This window comes from Sturnira hondurensis, unplaced genomic scaffold (genome assembly GCF_014824575.4).
Source record: "Sturnira hondurensis isolate 20B ecotype Veracruz unplaced genomic scaffold, ASM1482457v3 Scaffold0022566, whole genome shotgun sequence".
Classification (NCBI taxonomy): domain Eukaryota; kingdom Metazoa; phylum Chordata; class Mammalia; order Chiroptera; family Phyllostomidae; genus Sturnira; species Sturnira hondurensis.
In genome coordinates this window covers 14,511,569-14,522,553 of record NW_028095197.1, presented here as the reverse complement: position 1 = coordinate 14,522,553, position 10,985 = coordinate 14,511,569, and the positions used below count along the sequence as shown (strand labels likewise).

Below are 10,985 nucleotides of genomic sequence, written 5' to 3'. Positions count from 1 at the left end.
AATCAATAAACATTGAGGGATGTTTAGTGGTTGGTATACACCAGAATTTTGGGATAGTGGGGGAAGACACTCATTTTAAATGAGGTGTGTGAGTTCCTAAGTCTCTACCTTGAGCACCCTCTGAAACCCTAAGATAATATAGATACATTTTAAATAAACATATATGAAATCTTATACAAATAGGTCTCAGGATTTTAAGTTTCAGTTTTTGATCTGAGTTGCACAGTATACATGTAACTTTAAAATAAACATTAAAAGTCGGTATAACAGATATTTGAGGTTGTAGACATATAATATACAAATATAATAAGTCTAGATTTTTAAAAGCTAATTTATGGTTAAGTTCTATTTCAGGCTGACTTAGGTTGAAGTGCTGATCTCGCAGCACCACACAGTGTGTCTTTATTTGGAGATAACAGTCTTTAGAAAGGTGATAAATTATTGAGGCATTGGCGGGGGCCCTCATGTAATCTGAGTTGTGTCATTATAAGAAGAAATTGTGACACACTTAGATTTGCCAGGGATGCTCACACACAGAGGAAAGGACAGAGTGAGGAGGTAGTCATCTGCAAGTCAAAGAGAGGCCTCAGAAGAAATCCAACCTGCCAACGCCCTAATTTTGGACTTCTGGCATCCAGAACTGAGAGCAAAGTAACTTTTTTACTTAAGCCACCCAATCGCTGTTAGGCAGTTAGCATATGACTACAGCCTCTTTTTCAACATAGGCTAAACTTAATGGAAATCATTTCATATTCTCTAAATGTGTGGCTGTGTTTTACAGGTGTAGATATGTTTGTGCATGCAGACATGTGTGTGATGTGAATGTCTGTGTACAAATGTAAAAAGTCTGCACAAATACATCCTGAATAGCAGTGGATAGAGAGTGGTGCCAGGCAGGAAAAAGGGTATCAGAGAGTTTGGTGGTATGCTGTTGGCCTCACGGTGTTGACAGTATTTTGTAAATTCAAAGAAGCTACAGAGCATTTCAGTGAAACTACTGAAAAAAAAAGGTGGAACCCTTTTTTTAAATTGTGCCTTTTCCTGAAAGCTGTTTTCTTAAATCCACAGGTATTAATGAACCCATTAGCACTTAAAAAGACATGGTATCTATATTATAGAATTTATGACACCCTGAAACCACTAAATTGGTTTAAATTATTGAAACATATGAATATATCTTATTAAATCAATATTATATAAATCACAACATACAAGGAACTTAAAAATGTACACTCAGCAGCTCTCATAGTGTTTGTAATTCTCTTCTGGACCAGATGATTAAGTGTGGTCTTAGTGTGCAACACTTATTTGCTCTTCATCATAGAGTTGTCATGAGAGTCAATACAGTTGTTGTGATGATTTAGACCCAGGTTAAAGGCTGCCCGTTGGTGTAGAAGATACAAGAAAAGTACTTGGATTAACTTTAGGGTATGTGAGAATATTGTATGAGGATACATTTATTCTGTCTACCATGTAACAACTTTAATACAGGTAGATGTATTGGGGCCAATGGACTGACCAATTGTTATTCAATGATAATTCTTGAAGGCAATGATATGTGATCACTGGAAGAATAAAGGAAAGGTGAGGGAGTGGAAGTAACAGGTAGGAAAGTAGCAGTAAATGCAAGCAACAGCTAACACAGTGATACGAGTTCAAGCTTATTAATTCCAAGTAGTCACAGGTACTCATTTTACCCCCAGATATTTCGCCTCCACTGCCTGCATAGAGGCAGGATGAACTTGATCTCTGCGTAAGTAGATAGAAAGCATCCAAGCCTCACAAGCCTCTGTGTCTATATGGAGCCTTCCTAAGTAAAGCTTTCATCCCCTTTAAACTGTTCTGTTTTCTGGCCTTGGGTTTACTACCTCCAAGTGGGTACTTTTCTGAGCCTGACTTCACCAGATATCTTCAAGTTTATGATGATGCCTTCACTTTCTGAAGACCTCCTAAGGTTTTTGATAGGATCACAGGCATTGGTCTTGTGAATTGCTCTGCCTGATTTGAATCAACTTCAGTAGCACACATAACCTGATTACCATGGACCTCTTATTCTCTTATTGCCTACGATTAGTATTTTTTATATTTCATATTTTTATTTTAATGCCTTAAATAGCAAGGTAGTGTTAGCATTGCCTTTCATTTTTATTTCACAATGAAAAGGAGAGACTGGTAGATTCCATATAAAATAATCAATACTTTTTAATGTTAACACATAGACTACACTGAATTGAAGAAGCAATAGGGGCATATCATGGCAAATAAAATGGTGTTTGAACAAAGTAAAAAGTAATGTAAATGGGAATGGATATTAACTCAAAAAATGTGGTTCATCATCTTTTCCATTGAATCCTCATTAGCACAATAAAATAAGATATATGATAACCTGATTTTCACCTAACATCAAGAGGCATATTATTCTACCTAATGATCTACATACTCCTGTGGAAGAGGTAAAAAGTTGTGGGAAAAATCTATTTCCCATTTATAATGTCAATACCTATCAATTTAGTAACTGCTGCCACAGCAGTAGTGAGGTGGTGTTATGAAATATAAAAACCCATGGTTTTATAACTGAGGAACTCAGGATTGAATTCCGACTTTTGTACTTCTTAGGTATGTGACCTAGGACAACTGAGTGTGACCTCTGTGTGGTTTGGTTCCTTTATTTGGAAAATAGATACAGCAATGCCTGTATCATGAGGTTGTTTGCAACAATCAAATGAGAAAATAAATTCAAAACCCATAACCAATTGCTTCTCATTTTTGTTATCAAAGGCAAGGGCCAGGAGAGATCATTTCAAGACTGTTAGCATTCAGTTAAGAGATGGAGGTGAAATGGTTTGATGAGGCCAGATTTTCAATAATCTTGTATATTGGTCTTTGTAGAAAATGGAAAGTCAGGGAAGGTATTCTCCCACTCCTCTGATGTAATGCTGTTCAGTGCTTGGTGAGAAAGATGGTTTTGTGACAGTTTGGAGGGTTGATGAAGAATGAGGCAGAAGCCCATTTTAACAGCCCCTATTGAGGCAATGAAGACTAGGGAAACCATGTGGTATGGGAAAGACGGGAGGAATATAGGAATTCCAGGGTTGTAGGGTGGGATTTGAGGGTTTCTCAGACAGATAGTCACCAAAGATGACTCCACTGACCGAAGGAAAGAAGTCGGATGCAACCATTGGTTAGAGGAGAGGAGAGGCTTATGGATGATCACTTCATAAAAATAAGGATGTCAGCTGGTTGACGGGTTGACTATGCAGTGATGATCAGACTTCCAGACTTCCTTTAGGGAAGCCGAGAAGGGAAATCGGGACCAAAGCAACACATTGAGGAGTCCAGAGAAGAACACTGAGCCCTAGGTGTGGATGATATTCTCTAGGGAGAAGTTCAGGAGAAATGTCTATAAAGGGATTGACTGTGTTTTCCTGTGAATGGTCAGAGCTGTGATATAGGGGGAAGACAGTGCACTTGTGATCTGGAGTGACGAATTCCAATTTGTTTTTTCTGTATAAGCTGAGTGATTTTAGTCAATTTCTTAAACATCCACACCTAATATCCTCCCCTGTGAAATGGGGATGATGGACTTATCCCTTTGATACAGTTTTTGATCTTTTTTTTTTAATGGCTAGACTCTAGCTTCAGGTAGTTTGAATTTCCTTGTGATCTCAAATACACTGAGCAACATCTTTTCATGTATTACAAGTCTAAGCCTGTCACTATGGCAGTACTTAGGAATTAAGCATAAAATACCCCAAGATAACGCTTTATTTTTCCAGCTTCACTCCATAGATATGTACACTGGGATTTTGCTTTTCCCCAATTTCTGGGAGTAGAACATCAAAGTGGTGAGGACTTAGATGTCTGCTTCTGAACAACATGAAGTAACAAGGACCAGATTTACCTTTCTTCCTGTAACAATAAAACAAAACAGAAAAAAATATGAAAAACTGATTTTAAGATATCAGACATCAAGCAACCCTGAGAAATGAGAAGCAATTTAATTGGGCCCTATAATTTTCCCAGCTTACTTCCCTGAGTGAGTTTTAGGTAATAAAATAGAGAGAGGAACTCATGTAGAATTGATATTAGTTTAGGGGATGGAGTTGAGAATCCAGAGAGAACAAGGCAGTTAATTTTCAAAAACAACATACTAAAGAGGAAAAAGCTACAGGGAAAAAGAGTTCTGAAGATCTAAGGGGGCGGCTCTTGAATCTTCAGCTGAGTACTGATTAGTGCAATTATATGAGAAAACTACCTGAGTCCTAGGAAAGAATCACTTAAGAGGATTGAAAGAAATGATTTTTAGAGCTCACACAAGGGTGAAAATAAAATCAACACATTGCATACCTACAAAGAAGTCACATTGTGCAACCTAGATGAATATAAGTTTATTAATCATATATCAATAAATCAAAGATTTATTTATCAATAAATAGAAGATTTTTTAAAAAGGCAAAATCTAAGATCTAGGAATGAAGACTACAGCTAACATGAGTATACCTAATACATTTATATGGAATTAAATAACTGGATACTGCAATACTGCAAAAGAAAAGGTTAATAAACTTGAAATCAGAGCAATAGTAACTTCAAAATGAAAACACAGAGAATAAAAAAATTAAAAAAAAATCACTAGACCATTAGTTGCTCTGAGAGAGCTGAAGTGGTCTAATACACATGTAACAGAAGTCCGAAAAGAGAAAATCTTGACAAAAGAATACTTAATGATGGAAATTTTCTATATTTGGTGAAAATAATAACTATCCAAAGATAGAAAGTTCAAAAATCAAAAGTATAAGCAAGGAAGAAAGCCACACCAAGGCACATGATAATTAAGTTGCTTTGAAAAACAAAAGAAAAAAAAAGATAGACTGTGGTTCCAAAAGAGGTCTTTGTTCCTTTCTAAGCATGATAAGACTTCCCTTAGACAGTACAATGGAGCAATATCATTAAAGTACTGAAAGAAAAACCTGTCACTCTAGCCCTGGCTGGTGTAGCTCAGTGGATTGAGCGTGGGCCTGTGAACCAGAGGATCGTGGTTTGATTCCCAGTCAGGGCACATGCCTGGGTTGCAGGCTGGTTCCCAGCAGAGGACACACGAGAGGCAACCACACATTGATATTTCTCTCCCTCTCTCCTTCCATTCCTCTCTGAAGATAAATAAATAAAATCTTTATTAAAAAGAAAAACTGTCAATCTAGAATTTTACACCCAAAGTACATGTCTTTCAAAACCAAGATGTTCTCTGCATTATTCCTAGAACCAGATCTGGTTCTTTTTTCATGGAAAACTGTTTTAGAAATTAAGATATAGTACCAGATGTATAATAATTACTGCCATACCATTGCTCCCAGGCCCTGTCAGTGAGTGTATTTGGGGAATAAATGTATGGATTTGTATGTACATATGTATATATACACACACATATATACAAACATTTATATCCATGTTAATTTTATACACCTATCTATATCTATACATCATCTCTCTATATCTTTCCACGTGTCTTTGTATATCATTATATATCTGTGTGTGTTGAAAACCATGAGTTCACAGTGTCTAATTCTATTCCAACACTAAAGTATAATTTACCACAGAGTATGGTAAATGAAACCGAAAGTATCATTTATTCTATTGTAGTTTCCCATCTTTCCATATTTGTAACTTCTTCTCTGACAGTGAGAAAGCTGGTCTCAGTATGTTTGATTGTTACTTGTTTTTTTTTTAAGATTTTATTTATTTATCTTTAGAAGGGAAGGGAAGGAGAGAGGGAGAGAAATATCAATGTACAGTTGTCTCTCGCCAGTCCCCTACTGGGAACTGGCCTGCAGCCCAGGCATGTGCCCTGACTGGGAATCGAATGGCCATTGTGTGGTTCGAAGGCCCGTGCTCAATCTACCGAGCTATGCCAGCCAGGGCTAAGTGTTACTTGTTTTATCTGCTGTAAATAACTGACCTCCCATTTCTTTTGCTTCCCATTACTCTCTACACTGCACTGTTCCTACACTAACATTCTTTGTAAGCTGATAGCTAACACTTCAGGCAAGGTTGTCCCACTTCAAGGATGCCTGTGTAAGATTAATCCATCTGACTCACTTGACTATTTCCCCCTCCTCAGCTATGCTCTTCTCACACCATGCAGGTCTATTGCCTCTACAGCCCTCTCAGACTTGGATGCCCATGCTGTGAATGATCAGCCTGTGGGTGCCTTTCTCACCCATTTAGGCCCTGACAGTTAATTTGGGGCCACCTGCCCCACTCCTTCCCCTGGCTTTTCAATCTTTACCTTGCCCTGCGTGTGTTCTAATATCTTCTACTAGGCAGCCTTCCTTTAGAGATGTGATCCTCAACCAGGTGCTGGATCCATATTCTGCCTCTTTTGTGTAGGCCTCTTTCATCCTGCTTGGGCTCTGTCAACCTGAGCTGGCCATGTGCTCTGTGGACATCCTCTTCCTTCTGCTTGTGTTCCATGCCCCTGCACTGGGCCTCCCTCACACATTGCATTCCCCTTACTGCATAAGGCTTCAGAACATCATGCTGGGCAGAGTCAGCACAGGTGCCCTGCTGCACACTCTCAGCTTACTAAAGAGCTGCCAGGTGGCACTTGAGCATAGGACGCTCTCTTTATCCAACTCAGGTTGTGACATTGTACCAGGTAGTTCAAGTATGTATCACAGGATATGTGCTATTATAGTATACAAAAATGCACCTATATATTATTATTCATTTGACATTTGAAAGAGAATTTTTTGAAAAAGGAAATGTTTAAAATGAGAGTACTAATGCCTCTGAAAAAGTGAAATTGTCAATGTTTTTTAAGGATTTATACAATCAATGTATTTTTCCTTAACAGTTGCTTAGTAGAGAATAATATACACCAATATGATTTTTTTTACCCAGCCCAAATGACCTCTTCAGTATGTTTTATTCTGCCTTTTATTTGTCTTTAGAATTAGCTTTTGGATTTGTCATTTGATAAATTAAATAATACATAAATTCAGGTTTTCTTATTTTTCTGTGTTATATCCAGTAAGACTGCATTTTACTCTTCTTTTACATTTTTAATTAATTAGTTCAGTGGTAAATTACTGCCTACTGTATTTAATTAATTTTACATTGAATTTCACAAAAAGAACATGAAGAACTTCATAAAGAGAATAGTGAATTCTGCCCTTGGGGGGATTTTTAGAAGCTAACAAAGGATTATAGTGAAAGAAAAATTTCTATAAAAGAGATAAAGTTCAAGGCAGTGTAGAGGAGGGCATAATTAACTCTGGGTAAATTTTGGAAGAATTCGCAGAAAATATAACACATGTATTGTCTTTAATGAGCTTGCTAGGATGTGACCATAAAAAGAGAAACCTGATAATGGGGATGAAATGGCATATGCTATTGACCTTAGGTGTGAAAGCACATGACACAGTTGAATAACTGCATAGTGAGCAGAGCACAGAATATGTAAAGGGGGTGGCAGAAAAATGAGTAGGAACAGAAAAAGGGCAAATACGTACCTGAAAATTTAGGTTGGAGCCAGATCAAGTCTCAGGGTAAAAGAAAAACAATAAGCAAACAGAGAAGCATGAACACAAATAGTTCTCTTAAAAAGGGGGATGAAAAATACATGTTTTCTCATTGTTTAGACTTTTGTACTGGGCTTGCTTTGAAAAGCTTAATTTCATTTTTCTTGCTTTTAAAAGTTTAATCTTACTTCTTAGACCAATTGTCCCTATGTTTTTGTGTCATTTTCTGAAAAAGAGAAAGTTAGATTATTATCTTGAAATTTATCCCCAACTGCTGAATTCCATGAATCTACATATAAGTTTTATTTCTCTTGTTGCACTTATATTAAAAAACTTTGGCTTCAATATTTGAGCTTATTTTGTTCATGAACTCCACAGTTAAGTTTCTTACCCTTTCCTCCAGAACCAGCATGTAGTCATCAATTTTCTCATAGCTCCATGCACCTCCCTGTTCCTCAGACTATAGATGATAGGATTGAGCATGGGTGTGACTACTCCATAGAAAAGGGAAATCAGTTTGTTAAAAGCAGAATCTTTGGACTTTGGCTTCATATACATGAAAAGGATTGTCCCATAAAATAGAGTCACCACTGTTATGTGGGCTGAGCAGGTGGAAAAGGCCTTTTTCCTTCCTTCTGCTGAATTGATTCTTAGTACAGTAGAAAGGATGAAAATGTAGGAGACACAAATCAACAACAATGGAATAAACACAAATATTACATTACCCAACATTATAGTAACCTCATTTAAGGAGATATCTGTGCAAGCCAGCTTGACAAAGGCCAGCATTTCACAAATGAAATGATTAATGACATTTTTTCCACAGAAGGGCAATCGTATTGCAAGAATGGTTTCTGTTAATGAGTTGAAAAAGCCCAGTACCCAGGAGAGAACAGCCATCTGAATGCAGAGAGCCTTGCTCATGATGATGGGGTATCTCAGAGGCTTGCAAATGGCCACAAACCGATCATATGCCATCACTGCGAGGAGCACACACTCTGTGGACCCCATAACGTAGGAGACAGACATCTGAACAACGCATTTAGTGAAGGAGATGGTTTTTTTCTTTGACAGGAAGTATATCAACATTGAGGGGATAAAGGAGGATGTGTACCAAATGTCTAGGAAGGAAAGATTACCAAGGAAGAAGTACATGGGTATGTGGAGGCAGGAATCCAGGACAGTCAGGAGGACCAAGGCGCTGTTCCCCAGGAGGATCACCAGATACATCACCAAGCACGCCACAAAAAGGACCTTTTCAACTCTTGGGTACTCAGACAGTCCCTGCAGAATGAACTCAATCTCTGTCTGATTGGTCCTTTCCATTTCATTATTTCATACCTGGAGTAATTTGAAAGAGAAAACCACATGTTAGTGTAATGAGTCTGTGGAGTATTGACATGGGAAGTAGGAGATGGTCGTAGGAGGGGCATCAAGTGTATCAGCAGTAGCCAGAATGGTGGTAGCAGTTGTGAGTTTAGCTTTACACATTCCCCTTCTAGCTTATAAGGCAGGGGATTGAAGACATATGATAATTACACTGGTTGCTTGTTAAAACTACAGATTTCTGTATTCCATTCCTGAGATTATAATGCAGTTTGAAAAAATGGCTGTCCTTTCTGATTCCATGAACCCACAGAACCCGCTTTGAATATTATTGTTTGAAAAGAGTGTGTATAATCTGTTAAAATATCTATTTATTTAATTTTATACCATGCCAATCATTAACAATACCATTGGTTTAGGGTTTTATAATTTACAAATAGGTCCACACATTACATATATTTTGTCATCATAGTATTTCTCTAAGGAAATAAAATTCATAGAGGAAATTTATATAAAACATAGTAAGTGAAATGTACATATAAAAATGTACCACTCAGATCTGCATTTTTTTACTTTACCCCACCCCCTTTTTAACTACATGCTGATTGCTGTTCCAAAATTATGCAAGTTGTCAAAGGGGTGAAAATCAGTCATATATTTTCAGCAGTGCTCTCCAGATGATTCTATTGTGCACCTGAGGAACAGAACCACTTGTCTGGTGGAATATTTTCAAATTTTAGTAAGCAGATGAATCACATGGCGAATCTGTGTGAAAGATTCTGAATCAGCTGGTCTGACGTGGACTTGAAGATCTGCATTTATTTACAAGTTCCCAGATGCTGCTGATGCTGCTTCTCTAGAGGATTGACGTGAATAGTAAGGCCTTTCAGACCATCTTTTTTCAAAAGCTTTGGAGGGTACCATTTGTGTTTTGATTGTATGTCGAATTGAATTGAATCGTAGACAATGCAAAATTGAACATTTTGTGAGTTGGTGGTGAGACTCCTGTGTAAATAAATATGCACAACTGAACATTTGTGAGTTGGTGGTGAGACTTCTGTGTAAATATGTAGCAACAAATTTTGTACTCTTTAGATTTTAGATATACCAATATCCAAACTGGATACAAAAGAGCCTGCCTTTATTCCTGCCCATATGAAAGTCATTCCTCTGTTGTTTGTTGAATTTTTAATTAGCATCAATACTTTTTCAAAACAGGAATTGGAGGTTAGCTCAAGCATCTGAGTTGTGTACCATAAAGCATGGAACAAATGACTTTAATTTGAAAAAAATTAAAGAATAGATATTAGTAGATGGCCTTGTTCTTGATAGTAAATAAATTATAACATATAATTTTGAAAACACCTCCTCCATCCTCAAGGTATTCCACCTAGTTTTAAAAATATTCCTAGAGAGCCCTGGCTGGTTGTCTCAGTTGGTTGAAGCATCGTGTCATGCACCAGAAGGTTGTGGGTTTGATTCCTAGTCAGGGCACATAGTCCTAGTCAGGAGGCAACTGACTGATGTTTCTCTCTCTCTCTCTTCTCTCTCTCTATCTCTCTCATCAGAATACACACCCGCAGGTAAGGATTAAAAAAAAGATCCAATGGATTAGTTTCTACTTAGTATTTTTAAATAATGGCTGTGTTTCTGGTATAGGATTTGCCATTTCTCTTTGTGATAGTCATTTGCCAACAGATCATGTTGCTGTCTATGAAAATTCCAGTTTATAATGGTGAGACATATTAATCAGCACAATAGAATGCTTATGAATCAGTTGACTATGGAAAGAACTCTCATCCAATTCAAGCTGCACCCTACTTTGTAGTCACACGTTACAAAGAGGGTAGAAAGGCTTGAGTAGACCAGGATATATATGAATGGGTATTAAAGATGTGAATTGATTATCTGTAGGCACGTATATCAACCTACTCTGAATCTGGAAATAATATAGAGGCTTTGAAAGAACATGAGCCATTTGGGGTCTGCACTGCAGTTTTTGTAGGAAAGATGTGAATCAGATAAAATGTCCTCTCTTTTTCTTTTGTAAAAACATCTAAAAATTGATTCCTATTTGGGAATTGCAGAAACAATTATGGTGTGCATTTGGTCTTCTAACAACACAGAGATAGTTGCTGG

The 10,985-nt window shown here is 37.3% G+C and overlaps 1 protein-coding gene across 1 annotated transcript; it reads right to left on the bottom strand.

Annotated features, from left to right (window-relative positions):
- Nucleotides 1–7,907: 7,907 nt before the first annotated feature.
- On the bottom strand, nt 7,908–8,846 carry LOC118979861 (olfactory receptor 13C7-like). The gene has a single exon (XM_037036153.1). The coding sequence runs from the start codon at nt 8,844–8,846 to the stop codon at nt 7,908–7,910; it is 939 nt and encodes a 312-aa protein (XP_036892048.1).
- Between the last annotated feature and the right edge of the window lie 2,139 nt (nt 8,847–10,985).

What these genes read in the sequence shown, in the direction of transcription:
- LOC118979861 (XM_037036153.1), bottom strand. Translation starts at nt 8,846, where the DNA reads ATGGAAAGGACCAATCAGACAGAGATTGAGTTCATTCTGCAGGGACTG.